At 39.0% G+C, this 18295-nt stretch overlaps 1 protein-coding gene across 3 annotated transcripts in view; it reads left to right on the forward strand.

Annotated features, from left to right (window-relative positions):
- LOC136245624 (uncharacterized) overlaps positions 1-14071 on the forward strand; it is an 80576-nt gene extending 66505 nt beyond the window's left edge. For all 3 annotated transcript variants that reach the window (XM_066037117.1, XM_066037127.1, XM_066037135.1), the window contains one exon: positions 12971-14071. In XM_066037117.1, coding sequence (XP_065893189.1) covers positions 12971-13924 — 954 coding nt within the window. In that variant the 3' untranslated portion in view covers positions 13925-14071. The remainder of the gene's footprint in view (positions 1-12970) is intronic.
- Positions 14072-18295: the final 4224 nt, after the last annotated feature.

Genomic DNA, 18295 nt, shown 5'->3' on the forward strand with positions numbered 1-18295 from the left:
TCTCTCTACAGGGGATTTGTTTGCAGCTGAACTCTCTACATGGTGGTTTCTTTATAGCTGAACTCTCTACAAGGTGACTTCTTCTAGCTGATCTCTTTACAGTGTGATTTGTTTGTATCTGAACTCTCTACAGGTGATTTGTTTGTAGCTGAACTTTCTACAAGGTGATACTTCTAGCTGATCTCTCTACAGGATGACTTGTTTCTAACTGAACTCTCAACAGGGTGATCTGTTCATAGCTGAACTTTCTACCGGGTGATTTGTTTGCAGCTTAACTCTCTACATGGTGGTTTCTTTGTAGCTGAACTCTCTACAAGGTAACTTCTTCTAGCTGATCTTTTTACAGGGCATGTTTGTTTGTAGCTGAGTTCTCTACAGGGTGACTTGTTTCTAGCTGATCTCTGTACAGGGTGACTTGTTCCTAGCCGAACTCTCTACAGGTGCTTTGTTTGCAGCTGAACTCTCTTACATGGTGGTTTCTTTGTAGCTGAACTCACTACAAGGTGACTTCTTCTAGCTGATCTCTCTACAAGATGACTTGTTTCTAACTGAACTCTCTACAGTGTAATCTGTTCATAGCGGAACTTTCTACTGGGTGATTTGTTTGCAGCTGAACTCTTTGCATGATTGTTTCTTTGTAACTGAACTCTCTACAAGGTAACTTCTTCTAGCTGATCTCTCTACAGGGCAATTTGTTTGAGCTGAACTCTCTACATGATGGTTTCTTTGTAGCTGAACTCTCTATTAGGTACCTTCTTCTAGCTGATCTGACTACAGGGTGACTTGTTTGTAGCTGAATTCCCTACAGAATAACTTGCAATATAATATAATTGAGTAAATTATAAATGCAGCTGAATGCTTTATTAGGGTGACTGTTCTATTAGAGTATCTCGATCTCGCATTTACTACACGTAGTTGCCTTTCGAATCATAACTCAGTGGTTTGTAATCCGATTCTTCTGTACTACTGCAAGGACTTTCTATGATGATTATTCCAGCTACAGACTGATTTTCAGCTCATTGCTCTAAGCGGTTTGCCTGATAGACACGAAAATTAATAGTTTTTTTATTCATAAAAATCGATCGCGTGATTTTGACACAGGTCGGGTTTTGTGTCATATCTCCGTGGTCTTTGTCCCGATTCCTTTCAAACCTCAAAAAGGCACTCCTACGATGGTTGCTTCATCCACATAGCAATTTTCAACTGATTCCTCAAAGGAGTTTACCCTGTAGGCGTGACAGACCTTCGACCTTATTATACGCAAATAATCGGTCATAACTCCGTGAATGTTCATCGGGTTCCTACGAAAGTTGGTACAGAGATCCGCCTTAATGAGCCCTTTAAGTGTGCCAAATTTCAGCCAGATCCGAGCACGCATTCGTGTTTTATTGCGGATTTTGCGAAGTGTGCGAAATGAAGAAGTAGAAGAAGAAAAAAACGAAGAAATTAAAACGAAATTTTGTTCGCTCGTATCTCGGAAATGGCTGGAGTGATTTTCTTCAAATTTGGTGTAGACTCCCCTTGCTGGCCGGCACGTCTGTAGCAAATTTGGTTCCAATCGGATAAGGGATCACAGAGCTACATAGGTGTGAAAATTGCGTTTTCTTTCTTCCTGTTATTATACTCATGGGTGGCACGCCGGCTTCTTGGGCCGCACGACACACTACCGTGTGTCTTGATCTATTATTTCGTGACTTTTATATCCAGAAGAAGCCGAAATTTGGCACACAGAAGGGGGGTATAAAGGCGCATCTCGGTACCAACTTTGGCTGGAATACGATAAACAGGCAAATAGTTATGAGCGATTATTAACGAAAAATAACACCAATATGTTGTCACGCCTACAGGGTAAACCGCATATGGGAAGAAGCTGAAAATCGGTGGGTGAATAGGTTAACTATTGAACCTCAAACCTTTTGTGGTTTGAAAGAAATCGAGCTAAAAACCAGGAAGATACAACGAAAAAACCAACAGTGTGTAACAATTACGCAATCGAGATTAGCTAATAAAAAAACCACTGCTTGCCACGCCTACCAGATAAATCCCTTGGGGTTATACTTTGAAAATCGTTGTACAGATGGAGTAATCATCTTAGAAAGGTTCATCAATGGTGTAGAAGAATCAGACTTAAAGCCACGGAGTTATAACACGAAATCCAACTTGGTGCAGCAAGTGCGAGAGCGAGATACTCTAATAGAGCAGTCATCCTAATAGAGCAGTCACCCTGAAGAGAATTCAAGAGATCAGCTAGAATCAAGAAACCTGTATAGAGACCAGCTACAAACAAGTCACCCTGTAGAGAGATCAGCTAGAAGAAGTTACCTTGTAGGGAGTTCATGCAACTATGGAAAGAGATAGTTTAGCTAGAAGAAATCACCTTGTAGAATTCAGCTACAAAGAAACCACCATGTAGAGAGTTCAGCTACAAACAAATCGCCCTGTAGAGTGATCAATAGAAGAAGTTACCTTGCAGAGAGTTCAGCTTCAACCAAATCACCCTGTAGAAAGATCAGCTAGAAGAAGTCACCTTGTAGAGAGTTCAGTTACAAAGAAACCACCATGTAGAGAGCTCAGCTACAAACTAGTGACCCTGTAGAGACATCAGCTAGAAGAAGTTACCTTGTAGAGAGTTCAGCTACAAAGAAACCATTCTGTAAAGAGTTCAGCTGCAAACAAATCACCTGTACAGAATTCAGCTACAAACAAATCACCCTGTAGAAAGATCAGCTAGAAGAAGTTACCTTGTAGAGAGTTAAGTTACAAAGAAACCACCATGTAGAGAATTCAGCTACAAACTAGTGACCCTGTAGAGACATCAGCTAGAAGAAGTTACCTTGTAGAGAGTTCAGCTACAAAGAAACCATTCTGTAAAGAGCTCAGCTGCAAACAAATAACCTATACAGAATTCAGCTACAAACAAATCACCCTATAGAGAGATCAGCTAGAAGAAGTTATCTTGTAGATAGTTCAGCTACAAACAAATCACCCTGTAGAGAGATCAGCTAGAAGAAGTTAACTTGTAGAGAGTTCAGCTACAAAGAAACCATCATTTACAGAGTTCAGCTACAAACAAATCTCCCTGTAGAGAGATCAGCTAGAAGAATTCACCTTGTAGAAAGTTCAGTTACAAAGAAACCACCATGTAGAGAGTTCAACTACAAACTAGTGACTTTGTAGAGAGTTCAGCTACAAAGAAACCATTCTGTAAAGAGCTCAGCTGCAAACAAATCACCTGTACAGAATTCAGCTACAAACAAATCACCCTGTAGAGAGATGAGCTAGAAGAAATTACCTTGTAGATAGTTCAGCTACAAACAAATCACCCTGTAGAAAGATCAGTTAGAAGAAGTTACCTTGTAGAGAGTTCAGCTACAAAGAAACCATTTTGTAAAGAGCTCAGCTGCAAACAAATCACCTGTACAGAATTCAGCTACGAACAAATCATCCTTTAGAGAGATCAGCTAGAAGAAGTTACTTTGTAGATAGTTCAGCTACAAACAAATCACCCTGTAGAGAGATCAGCTAGGAGAAGTTACCTTGTAGAGAGTTTAGCTACAAAGAAACCACCATGTAGAGAGTTCAGCTGCAAAGAAATCACCCTGTATAAAATTCTGCCACAAACAAATTGCCCTGTAGAAAGATCAGTTAGAAGAAGTTACCTTGTAGAGAGTTCAGCTACAAAGAAACCATTCTGTAAAGAGCTCAGCTGCAAACAAATCACCTGTACAGAATTCAGCTCCAAACAAATCACCCTGTAGAGAGATCAGCTAGAAGAAGTTACCTTGTAGATCGTTCAGCTACAAACATTTCACCTTGTAGAGAGAGCATCTAGAAGAAGTCACCTTGTAGAGTGTTCAGTTACAAAGAAACCACCATGGAGATTTCTGTAATCAATATATGTATTATATATATATAATTTGTACATTTACTGATAAAATATTTAAAGTACATCTACTTCATATTTTCTTCTTCCTGTGGTAAAGAAAAAAAGATAGGTTAAAAAAGTCCCAAAGCTGGCCATAGGCGGGCTTTGGGGTATACAAATACAAAAAGAAATGAAATCTAATCTAAAACAGCCAAGCTGTAAAAAAAGAGTGCAGCCCTCAAAAAGGCTATGGTGAAAAAAGATGTGAAATCCAAGGTGGCGGCCAAGAAATGGCTGTGAGGTTAATGGTAAAAATTTTAATAATTACAATTCAGGTGAATTTTGTGCCAATTGACCAAGCGGCACCAAAATTCACCTGAATTGTCGTTGTTAAAATTTTACCATTAACCTACCATCACAGCCATTTCTTGGCCGCCACCTTGGATTTCACATCTTTTTTCACCATAGCCTTTTTGAGGGCCGCACACTTTTTTTACAGCTGGCTGTTTTGGATTAGATATAGTCTGCTTGTAGGAAGTAAGCTTGTAGGCTAACTTGGCTGTGAACTGTCCTGTTCCTTTCAGACGTGACATTGCTAGGCCATAAAGATTTCTGGTAGGTTTCTTCAACTGGACAGTCTGTAATTGCCTTAAAGTGGTCTCGCTGATAGCTGAAACCTCTGCTCCAGTATGAATTTTGAAAGTAACGGTCACGTCATTTACCTTTAACTCAGTCAGCCACTGTATTTTCTGCTTTGAGTCCACTGTACCTAGAAAGTTCACATCAACGTGCTCATCATTGTCACTGACAGTAATTGTGTCAGTACCCTGAACTGAATCTGTAGCTGTCTTCTTTGATAGACACATACTGCTGTAATGCGACATTTGTAACACGTGGCATCTTTTGCAGGGAATTTCTCTCAAGAATGCTGAGTTTTTCCACATGCAGCGTGTGCATTTCTTGTGGGTTACTGTAGAGCTTGGAGGTAGATCATGTTTCTTAACTGATTTATGCTTGTATTTAATCCTCTCAAGATCACTGTCTGTTTTCCCCTTCAGAATGTCACTCTGCTGTTGGACTGCTTCCTTTTGCCTTATGCGTTTCTTGGCCTTATCAAGGGTTAGCTCAGGATCCATTTGCAACTGCTGAGAAAGAACCTGGTCTCTCAGGGGCGGATCCAGGAGCTGGCAAGGGGAAGATCACAAATAGGCTAAGTTGTAGGTGGTTGGGGAGAGCCTGTTAGTTGCTGCATTTTTGAAGCAGCAAATAATCACCTCTTCAGTGTCTCACTGTTGATTTTTGCCATTTTGACCTTTGCACGATGGGTTGGGAAGTCTTTAAAAGACTCTGAATGCCTTAAACAACAGCAATGCAATAATCATTTTTAGAGGAACTTAGGATGCACGAAGGTGTTGGGTGACAATTTCACAGTTAGTTTTACTCTGGTTTCAGGTGAATTTGTAATAAATGCTAGTAAAATGTGCATATTTTCATGAGTTTTATAGCTAAACTGATCTTGGCCTAACATAAAGTTTAGTATTTTAATCAGAAGGATGACTGGCTCCAGTGAGGGGTGATTGTGTGTGTGTGTGTGTGTGGGAGGGGGGGCATTTTCCCCAAATGCCCCATCCTTTGATCCGCCATTGTCTCTGATACCTATACCAGTCTGTCACAAATCAAGTCTTCTTTCAGATTTCCAAATTTGCAAGTGTCAGCTAGATAATACATGGCGGTAATATACTGCTCGGAACTTTTGCCACCCAGTTGAACTCACTTGTTAAACTTTGCTCTTTTGAAAATGATGTTTAGTCTAACTTTGAAGTGTTCATCGAACTTAGCCAGGACATTGTCATGCTTTTTCAGTTGCTCCTCTGTTATGTTTGCGGATGATAAAACGTCATCACCTTCCTCGCCTAAATAGTACAGAAACGTACTTATTTGGCTTTGTTCTGTGGGCCACAGTTGAGAGGCCAGATGTGTCATGAAAATGTTCGAATCTCTTTTTCCATCTTGGCCAATCGTTGGGATTGTTGAAGTTAAACTGTTTTGGAGGGTCAATATTGAGTGTAGCCATCGTTATTTTGCTGCTCACTTCTGACACCATGTATAGTTCAGGTTTATTAGACAATCATCAGAATCATAATAAATCAAACGTGTATGATATCACGAGACCTCAAGTGAGTACATGTGATCATACAGAACCCAAGCATAATATTCGTGTGTGCATCTATTATAGCGTTCAGTCCGTTACACTACATGTACAATGTTGGAATTTGGCTTAAACCGTTCACCATGGATTAGCACATCAGCCAAGGTATAGTGTTAGCCCTGTAGTCTCTTGCAGATATGTATATGAAGGCAGTTTAGTAGAAGAAATAATGACAATTTTGTTTACGTTTACCACATCATAAACAAATGCACATGACACGCATACTGTTGTAGCTACAGAAACAAAACAAAGATTTTTTAACTCTCCATGAGCAGGCAAATAAGCTGGTGTATAGTTTAATCGACTTGAGTCTTCCTTCTTCGAGTATTGGACTGATAAAAACTTGCATATTTTTTCTTGTAGCATGCGTAATTTTAAGAATTATTTTAAAATTTGTTTTTCTCAATAATTATGCATACTTGTACAAACAAGTCAGGTTTTTGCAGAGATAGTCACATATGTTTAACACGGTATACGGATTTTGGAGCACATTATAATATTATATGGCTTTCCATTTTATAACAAGCCACTGGTGAAGAAACCAGATGTAATGAACTGTTAGTGTGGTCATAGTGCTCTAGCTATATGTAGCTAAAATGGTATCATTTTTATGCAGAGCTATTTATAGGCAGGAGTCTATTATGCTTTTTGAGCTTCCGATTGTTCTTTCTGGCAATTCTTTTCAAATTTACCTATTATTCCCAAAATTATTCCTGGAATTTGTGCAAAAATAAGCAAATTAGTTAGAGTTTTACATACCTGACTGCTATTTTAGAATTATGTACTCGAAGTCGAGTAATTATTCATTTTTTCATTCAACTCCTAATCTTCCAGCAGAGGTTGTCACATATAGTAATTCAGAAAATTTTAAGTAGAATTATAACAATTATTGTTTTTGTAACTGATTTATTTTCCTATCAAAATGTTATGTACATTTAGAGGTTGTACATTACACAGATACACATCAATGTAACAGCATTACTGTGGTTAAACTATTGTACTGTATATACATTAAGAGACTGCAAGTTCTGCAACAAAATTCATAAGTGTTTTATGGTACGTATTGAGGAGCTTATTAACCACCAAAGGCAATGAGGGAGCATGAAACTAAGTTCCATGACAATCCAAATTACATAACAGCATTTGAAATATACATCACATGCACATGGTATGTAGTCAACAACTGACGACGGATGCTCCAGCCACACTAATTGATAGAGATGAGTTCATAATGAAGGTTCATCCAGCTTCACCATCACCATGTGCACGTGTCATTGCCAGTCACTTTCCTTGGTTGCTTCTATGGCACCTTGCCGGGGTCCCTTCATTTTCTATTCGTGCACTCTTTGGTACTGGCTCACTCACTGTACAGTACATCTCCTTGTACACTGTACAAAGCTTGAAACTAAAGTGGAACGCTACCACATCTTGTAATGTTGTCATGCGCAATTCCATATATGGCTTCAAATGACCAGATTGCACTTTCCTTATATGGAAACTAACCAGTGATTGATTTGAATTGTGGTGACACCTAGCAGACAGTAAAAGTTAGGCACCAGCCGATTATGCCGGCATAATTTAAAGCATAATAGGTGACCAAAAGCATCAAGCATAATGCCAGCATAATAGGGACGATATTTGAAAATTAATTAAAATGCACAATACACGCACCTGAAAGAAAGCAAATAATCACTGCTAATAGTATTATTAGTGCATTTCATGTTTAAAAACATGTAATATAACTTATTAAACCGTTTCTTTGTTGGTTATTCACACTTTGCAGAAATAAGATCGACATACTCTAATAGAGCAGTCACTTACTCTAATACAGCAGTCAGGAAAGGCTGATATACTCTAATAAAACAGTCAGTTCTAGAGCATAATCTCGATTTTGAAAGCATAATTTTGAGCATAATAGGCTTAATTTTTGAGCAATGATCAAAAGCATAATAGGCAAAATTTAGGGCATAATAGGCCGGAGCCTAGTAAAAGTCTCATGCTCCTTCGCCGCCTTCGGCAGTTCATAATTATATACCTGGATATGTACCCATACTAGTTCACTGATCTGTCCCGAAGTAATATGCCTTAGCCTATTTAAGGTGGTAAATTGTCATAGTACTATGAGTATTGGAAAAGTAAACCTTCTTTAGGTATATATTTCTAACTTGTGCGTGGGCGGAAGAAAATAGTGGGTATGTTGTATCATCAAAATCATTATGACTTTAGAACAGAGTAAGCTATGGACTTTCTGTAAAAACCAGCCTACAGTTTGGGGAAAGAGTGTTGATTTGACACCAAGTTTGTGGATTTTGAACAATGCAAACCAGAAATAGAGGCAAAACTGGCAGTTTTTGAGAATTAAATTGTCTGTAAAGGTCACCAAAGGTCAAATATGAGGTGAATCCATATCAAAAATTTCTTTGTCATCCATGCAAACCTTTTGCCAAGTTTCATGCTTTTATCCAAAAGTGCACAAAAAGACCTTTCAGGCTTACAATCCTAACTAATGAGGGTTGGCTTGGATTCGCTAATCACTCACCTTTCTAAGGCAGCCTGGCATTATTAAATATGGACAGGTCATCCTCAAGCCATTATAGTATGTATATAGGTCCACAGCTACATGGCAATATAGCTGCAAATGGCTGTGCTTTTGTTCGGCCCTTAGAATGATCCATTTGTTTGTTTTGCACTAATAAATATAGATAGATCATTCCCAAGTCATTAGGTTGGTTGATAAATGAAACCAGTGTGGTGCTTACGTTTGCAGGATTACACCAATAGAAAGGTAGAAAGGACTTTGAGAATACTGGAGGTGCTGCAGTGGGACTTTGGGACCCTGTACATTTACCAAACCCAACCACCATCCTAGGATGGGGGTTGTATCCAAGGACCATTAGTCCTACTGCCAATATTAACTATAGTCAGTGTTGGGAGTAACGTGTTACTTATGTAATGCCTTACATAATAATATTACTTTTGTAGTATCTAAGTAATATAACGAATACGCTATAAAAACAGGTATTATAACTCAAGTTACTTTACTTACAAATGTAACACGTTCCCTAAGTAATATAGTTACTGTGACGAGTCTAATATTACATCAAGACACACGGTAGTGTGTCGTGCGGCCCAAGAAGCCGGCGCGTAACACCCGTGAGTATATTGACAGGAAGAAAGAAAATGCAATTTTCGCACCTCCGTAGCTCTGTGCTTCCTTGATGAAACAATACGATTTTTGCTGTGGACATTCCCTCCAACTGCAGCACTCCACATTCCAAATTTGAGCGAAATCGCTTCGCGTGTTCCCGAGATATGCAACTTCAAAAATTGGCTCAGTTTCTTCGGGTTTTTTTTCTTCTTATTTTTCTTTTTCTTGTCGCACACTTACAAAAACTGCTATAAAACGCGTACGCGTTATCCGATTGCCTTGACATTTGGCACACAGAAGGGGGATATAAAGGCGCATTTCGGTACCAACTTTGGCTGGAATACGATAAACAGGCAAAGAGTTATGAGCGATTATTAACGAAAAATAACACCAATATGTTGTCACGCCTACAGGGTAAACCGCGTATGGGAAGAAGCTGAAAATCGGTGGGTGAATAGGTTAACTATTGAACCTCAAACCTTTTGTGGTTTGAAAGAAATCGAGCTAAAAACCAGGAAGATACAACGAAAAAACCAACAGTGTGTAACAATTACGCAATCGAGATCAGCTAATAAAAAAACGACTACTTGCCACGCCTACCAGATAAACCGCTTAGGGTAATGCTTTGAAAATCGTTGTACAGATGGAGTAATCATCTTAGAAAGGCTCATCAATGGTGTAGAAGAATCAGACTTAAAGCCACGGAGTTATAAACACGAAATCCAACTTGGTGCGGCAAGTGCGAGATCGAGATACTCTAATAGAGCAGTCATCTTAATAGAGCAGTCACCCTGAAGAGAATTCAAGAGATCAGCTAGAAATAAGAAACCTGTATAGAGATCAGCTACGCACAAGTCACCCTGTAGAGAGATCAGCTAGAAGAAGTTACCTTGTAGGGAGTTCATGCAACTATGGAAAGAGATAGTTCAGCTAGAAAAAATCACCTTGTAGAGTTCAGCTACAAAGAAACCACCATGTAGAGAGTTCAGCTACAAACAAATCGTCCTGTGGAGAGATCAATAGAAGACGTTACCTTGCAAAGAGTTCAGCTACAAAGAAACCATCATGTAGAGAGTTCAGCTACAAACAAATCTCCCTGTAGAGAGATTAGCTAGAAGAAGTTACCTTGTAGAGAGTTCAGCTACAAAGAAACCATCATGTAGAGAGTTCAGCTACAAACAAATCTCCCTGTAGAGAGATCAGCTAGAAGAAGTTACCTTGTAGAGAGTTCGGTTTCAAACAAATCACACTGTAGAAAGATCAGCTAGAAGAGGTCACCTTGTAGAGAGTTCAGTTACAAAAAAACCACCATGTAGAGAGCTCAGCTACAAACTAGTGACCTTGTAGAGACATCAGCTAGAAGAAGGTACCTTGTAGAGAGTTCAGCTACAAAGAAACCATTCTTTAAAGAGCTCAGCTGCAAACAAATCACCTGTAAAGAATTCAGCTACAAATAAATCACCCTGTAGAAAGATGAGCTAGAAAAAGTTACCTTGTAGAGAGTTCAGTTACAAAGAAACCACCATGTAGAGAATTCAGCTACAAACTAGTGACCCTGTAAAGACATCAGCTAGAAGAAGTTACCTTGAGAGAGTTCAGCTACAAAGAAACCATTATTTAAAGAGCTCAGCTGCAAACAAATTACCTATACAGAATTCAGCTACAAACAAATCACCATGTAGAAAGATCAGCTAGAAGAAGTTAACTTGTAGAGAGTTCAGCTACAAAGAAACCATCATTTAGAGAGTTCAGCTTCAAACAAATCACCTGTAGAGAGTTCAGCTACAAACAAATCTCCCTGTAGAGAGATCAGCTAGAAGAAGTTACCTTGTAGATCGTTCAGCTACAAACAAATCACCCTGTAGAGAGATCAGCTAGAAGAAGTTACCTTGTAGAGAGTTCAGCTACAAAGAAACCACCATGTAGAGAGTTCAGCTGCAAAGAAATCACCCTGTATAAAATTCTGCCACGAACAAATTGCTTTGTAGAAAGATCAGTTAGAAGAAGTTACCTTGTAGAGAGTTCAGCTACAAAGAAACCATTCTGTAAAGAGCTTAGCTGCAAACAAATCACCTGTACAGAATTCAGCTACAAACAAATCACCCTGTAGAGAGATCAGCTAGAAGAAGTTAACTTGTAGAGAGTTCAGCTACAAAGAAACCATCATTTAGAAAGTTCAGCTTCAAACAAATCACCTGTAGAGAGTTCAGTTACAAACAAATCTCCCTGTAGAGAGATCAGCTAGAAGAAGTTACCTTGTAGAGAGTGAAGCTACAAACAAATCACCCTATTGAAAGATCAGCTAGAAGAAGTCAACTTGTAGAAAGTTCAGTTACAAAGAAACCACCATGTAGAGAGTTCAGCTACAAACTAGCCACATTGTAGAGACATCAGCTAGAAAAGTTACCTTGTAGAGAGTTCAGCTACAAAGAAACCATTCTGTAAAGAGCTCAGCTGCAAACAAATCACCTGTACAGAATTCAGCTACAAACAAATCACCCTGTAGAGAGATCAGCTAGAAGAAATTACCTTGTAGATAGTTCAGCTACAAACAAATCTCCCTGTAGAGAGATCAGCTAGAAGAAATTACCTTGTAGAGAGTTCAGCTACAAAGAAACCATTCTGTAAAGAGCTCAGCTGCAAACAAATCACCTGTACAGAATTCAGCTACAAACAAATCACCCTGTAGAGAGATCAGCTAGAAGATATTACCTTGTAGATAGTTCAGCTACAAACAAATCAACCTGTAGAAAGATCAGTTAGAAGAAGTTACCTTTTAGAGAGTTCAGCTACAAAGAAACCATTTTGTAAAGAGCTCAGCTGCAAACAAATCACCTGTACAGAATTCAGCTACAAACAAATCACCCTGTAGAGAGATCAGCTAGATGAAGTTACCTTGTAGATAGTTCAGCTACAAACAAATCACGCTGTAGAAAGATCAGTTAGAAGAAGTTACTTTGTAGAGAGTTCAGCTACAAAGAAACCATTTTGTAAAGAGCTCAGCTGCAAACACATCGCCTGTACAGAATTCAGCTACGAACAAATCACCCTGTAGAGAGATCAGCTAGAAGAAATTGCCTTGTAGAGAGTTCAGCTACAAAGAAACAATCATGTGGAGAGTTCAGCTGCAAAGAAATCACCATGCACTGCCCAAATTTCAAGGCAATAGCTCTTTCCAATCTGAAGTTATCAATTGTCAAAGTTGGCAAATTGGATGTGTGTGGAAGACCCCTTTTCGCAAATCCGGTCACATATGTATTATACAGTATATATACATAATTTGTACATTTACTGATAAAATATTTAAAGTACATCTACTTCATCTTTTCTTCTTCCTGTAGTAAAGAAAAAAACATAGGTTAAAAAAGTCCCAAAGCTGGCCATAGGCCGGCTTTGGGGTATACAAATACAAAAAGAAATGAAATCTAATCCAAAACAGCCAAGAATTTACCTGAATTGTCGTTATTAAAATTTTTACCATTAACCTACCATCACAGCCATTTCTTGGCCGCCACCTTGGATTTCACATCTTTTTTCACCATAGCCTTTCTGAGGGCCGCACACTTTTTTTACAGCTTGGTTGTTTTGATTAGATTCTTTTTCCTTGAAACACATTGTTCTAATATGATAGCTCTTACAGAATTTGACAAATCCTGTATACAGATACAGTATATTGCACAAGCAATGCAAATATATATCTGTGTATTATTTATAACCATCTTTTAAATTGGTTACTAATTTACCTCAGGAGGAAATGCCAGACAATCCATTAAGACGACTATCAAAAATCAGTTGGAGAGAAGGAGCAGATGCACCTGTGCACAATACAGGTGAAAATGCAGTGCTTCATGATGGAATAATATACATTGGTGGAGGCCGTGAAGGTACAGGAGAACCATCCTATAGAATAGATAGATACTTTGTTGCTGATGACAAATGGAATGACAAACCTATTTCCTCTCTTTTCTGCTGGTTTTCTATGACCACAGTGAATGGCCGCGTGGTAATAGTAGGTGGACTAGATAAACAGGAGAAAGCTACCAATCAGATATTCCAGTTACAGAAACAGAGGTTGAAAAAATACACAGAGATGAATGAACCTAGATTTGCTTCAGCAGTCATTGGTCACCAAGAATTTCTAATAATAGTAGGTGGCTTATTAAACAAGGCACATTCGAGCGGTGCTATTACATTGAGATCTACAGAAGTTTTTAACAGCATCAGTAGGCAGCGGCACACAATGAATAAACTACCACAGCCATGCTGGGGATTACAACCAGCTATCATTGAAAACAAACTATATTTGCTAGGAGGAATGAGTGAAACAAGGAAGCCATTACGGACAGTATTTACAGCATCACTGGATACTTTATCTACCCACATTTTGAACTGGGATGACCCTCAAGATGCCGTGTGGTGTCGTTCATATCCTGTTGTGATGCATGGGAAACACTTGTTACTAGTTGGTGGTTATAATAATGAAACAGAGAATTCTACCCCTAAACGCACCAATGAAATTCAATGTTTTGGTGGTGACACTGAAGTCGTAGGACATATTCCGTTTGAAAGAAGTGCACCAGTTGCAGTTAACATCGATGACAGTACTTTGATTGTAATTGGAGGAAAACGTAATTATGAAAAGAACAATGCTGGCTCCCCTACTAATACTGTATGGATCGGCGAAGTAGATCCCATGCATTGATTATTTTCTGTACTTACATTATGCACATTATTGTAATTTGTATACACACATAGCACTACTAATATAATTTTGTTTTTTTACTTTCCAATATAACTTATGTACCTGTAACTTATACCTAGCATAGAACACGCTGTACCTGCATAATATATACCTAATAATATTTTATTTGCATGTCAATAAACTTGCATAGTTAAGTTATTCTTCACTAAATAAATGTGAAATCAATGGTAAAGGCATAATTATTAGTCTAAGCCTGATTAGAATACAGTACATGAAAACAAATTTTGGTAAATCAACCATACTAGCTCAATTGAAACCTAAAATATTTACTGATCAAACAACAATAGTCTTTATAGTAAAAATCTCTACATGTCTATGAATTATCAATACCTTAACCTACAAGAAAAACCTTGAAATATTTTTAAAACTACTCCCTGCTCTGCTTGCTTGCCTCTGAACAACAATTTACTAAACATAAAAATTCTAATGATTTCATGTGAATCCATATTGATGATTTTCCAAAATTTGGTCACATATGGTGTGTTTAATTGATGTACATAGATAAAGGAAGTGACTGTTTATGATAATAACTTTATGCAGTGCTGTATAGGCTTGCATCAAATATTGAAAACAGAAAATAGGTTTAAGTGTTAGTCAGCATAATGCTAGCTAGCAATATGGAGCTTAATTCCTTGAAAGTAGATTGATACTTTCTAACAGAGCAGTTGGTGGAAATGCAACTTGCAATAGTGCTTAGCTGCATTGTACATAGCTTTATTGGTTGATACTCTCTTCACTAAGTACAGGGGCGTAGGGAGGGGGGTTCCGGGGAGTTCAGGAACCCCCCCTGTAAAATTTAGACTTCTGCAAGCAGGATTCTAACACACCATTTAGTGTGGCAGGACAAAATGAGTGAGCAATATAGTGTAATGGCACAGCACAACAATTGATAAAACTTACATTCATCTCTCAGGGAAGGATTTACAGAGGTAACATGAGCCCTTTTCAAAACTTGTTAAAAAGATCGATATACTCTAATAGAGCAGTCAGGTATATACTCTAATAGAGCAGTCAGGTATATACTCTAATAGAGCAGTCGGGTATACTCTAATAGAACATGCATGTAAATATCCATGTCCATATGAAGTTTTTCAGACATTCCAACATTAAATGCAAAACTTAGCATGACCTTATATATACTGCTATAGCTTTGGTGTGCAGTGTTTAAAGATATAGAGCTCCAGTAATTTATCACTTGTGTTATGCAAAATGAATTCATGCTATGCATATTTGTATAGTTACAGACCTTCCAGGTTATCTAGCTAGTTCCAGCCCACCTAGTACCATCCCAACTAATCTTTCCTCCACCCTCAGCAGGCCTGACTTGGTATTGGTTTCTAATGATTTGTTCGAATTGACAGTACCAACTAATACCCAGCAACATCTTCTTGCTGCTAGAGCTAGATAGGAAGATCGATATAGCTCCTTGCAATATGACCTTCAGCTTTCTGGGTTAACTGTCAATCTTGTTCCCATTGAAATTGGTTGTTTAGGCCACTTTTTGTCAGAAACAATTGCTCAAATGGCTACTGCTTGTGAAGTGCCAAAGAAAATCGTAAGATCCTTGTTTGAGCAGGCAGTTCGCATCGCTGTGTCCTGTTCTTACAGAATTTTTAATTCTAGAGCCTTCCTGGACTGGGATCTTTTAGACCACCTTAGGTAAACTTTAAGTATTACATATAGATATATGTAGATTTTTTTTTGGTGTATTGTAATTTAATTTAATTTTAGTTAATGTAAGTCTTTCCAGGGCTCCTGTACTGATCCATCAGCACATGGTACCCTTGTGTCTAGGCTCCTGTATGCTTGCAATGTATATTTTGTCTTAATCATTAAGATGTTTATTATCTCTTGTTTTGATTGTCATTTGTATCAGTGGATTCATGGCTCCTATACCACAGTGAGATATAACCATCACTTACAGATTACTATATGTGTCTCTATGTGTTATGCTATCTGTTTCCACTAGGTGACTTTATCTAGTACTACCTTCATCCCAGGGGTACTTAATGCATCATAATTAATGTACTTTTTGCATAAAATATAGCAATTTGCTGAGTTTTGCTTTATTAATATATTGAAAGGCTCTCAGCGGCTGGGGGCTGCGCCCCCAGACCCCTGCTTCTAGTAACTCAATGCTGGTGCTGGAACCCCCCTTCAAAAAATCCTGGCTACGCTCCTGCAGTAAATCATGAAATGTTATATAGCTCAAATATTTGACAAGGTAAAGTTTTCATAATATTATGTGGCATGATGTAGGACCAAAATTTTAACTACAATAATACTTTCTAGTTAAACAAGGTAAACACAGTTACAAACATCCGTAAAATTGCTCAAGTATAGATATTTACAAAATTCATCTACAGTTTCAATGTTGAAAGAGTAAATAAGAGGTAGCTAATTTTCTACAGGGGTAAACACAGGTAAATATAAGTAAACACAGGTAAACAAGGGCAAATGCAGGTAAACATGAGTAAACATGGTTAAACACAGGTAAACAGTAAATATGCATGGGTAAACATGAGTAAACACAGGTAAACATTATGAGTAAACATGATCAGCACAGGTAAACACAGGTAAACATGAGCAAACACAGGTAAATATGAGTAAACGCGGGTAAACATAGTAAAATACAGGTAAATATGATAAGCATGAGTAAACACCGATAAAGACTAGTTGAAATTACCACATTGTAATGAGGGTTAGACGTAGTTTAACCCAGGTTAACTGGCCGATCGTAGCCCGGTTCTTTAAAGTGTCACGGAGATAGAGGACGGAAATGGTGGCAGGCTATCCGGCATCACGTGCACGGAACAATAAGCATACACGAGCAGAAGTGCGAACTAGTTTTCTTTCAGTGAGACAGTACAGTAGAAGAGCGATAGCAACAAGAGGAAGACACTTGTGTGGGATAGTCAGTCGGCTACAGCAGATAACGAGGAACGGAGTAGAGACTGAGGATGACAGAAAATTGTCAGCAAAGACGCTGCTCAAGAAAATAGGAGTCAGGCCGAGAGTAGCTTAGTGAAGGCCTCACAAGACCGGAGTCGGACAACCGAGACTGACTCGCTTTGCCACCAACCATCACGAGGTAAGTAGAAGCCCCCGCCTCAAAGGGTTCTCCCTGTAGCCATATGGCTGAGGGATGACAACACAGTTGTGTTCACGTGGCGAAAGAACGAGGGATAAAGGCGGGGGCTGTGAAAGGGTCGAACGACGCAGGATGGTATCGAAACCACAATTAGACTAGAAATAATAGGGGTGCTGGGCCCGTAAGCGTTAATCGAAAATCGTCGAGGATATGTGCTGAGCTAACGTGCCAGCAGTCAACGAACGCCAGCTCAACCACGAAGATAGTCGATTACGCAGTGTTACGTACTGAGCTAACGTGCCAGCAGTCAAGGAAGACCAGCTCAACCGCGAAGATGGTCGATTACGTGCTGAGCTAACGTGCCAGCAGTCGAAAGCAAGGCTAGCTCAACCGCGAAGATGGTCGATTACGTGCTGAGCTAACGTGCCAGCAGTCAAGGAAGGCCAGCTCAATCGCGAAGATCATCCATTACGTGCTGAATTAATGTACTAGCAGTCGAGGAAGGCAAGTTCAACCGCGAAGATGGCCGGTTCATTACGTGCTGAGCTAACGGGCCAGCAGTCAAGGAAAACCAGCTCAACCGCGAAGATGGTCAATTACGTGCTGAAATGTGCTAGCAGTCGAGGAAGGCAAGTTCAACCACGAAGATGGTCGATTATGTGCTGAGCTCATGTGCCACCAGTCAAGGAAGGGCAGCCGAACCGCAAAGATTGTTTATTATATGCTGAGCTGACATACCAGCAGTCAAGGAAGACCAGTAAACCGTGATAGTCGTCAATTACATTTATTTAGAATTTGATTATTATAAAGGCTGCACACTTTAAGGATGCTGAAGGTCCACCAGTATCCTGCATGTAGCTACCGGTGGCCAAGTTAATCACATCAATGCATCGATGTGTCAAAAAAAAAAATACTAACGAAACTATCCCTACCACACTTCCCGTTTCTTACCACTTTGGGTGGACGGTGTTAATGTGTGATACTATTGTTAGCGTATTCAGTTCTACAATAGCATAGTAGACGGTAAGTGAACTATATGGGGAGCTAACATGCCAGGAAGGCCAACGAAGATCATCAATTACATGCTGAGTTAACGCGCCAGCAGTCGAAGAATGCCATGCAGCTAAACTGGGAAGTGATAAACGGTGTGGGTGATGAGAATCCAATTAATATAGTCTCACCCGAGATCCTTGTACAAAAGTTTAAAGTCAGCATACGGT

This window comes from Dysidea avara, chromosome 2, assembly GCF_963678975.1.
Source record: "Dysidea avara chromosome 2, odDysAvar1.4, whole genome shotgun sequence".
In the NCBI taxonomy this organism is placed as follows: domain Eukaryota; kingdom Metazoa; phylum Porifera; class Demospongiae; order Dictyoceratida; family Dysideidae; genus Dysidea; species Dysidea avara.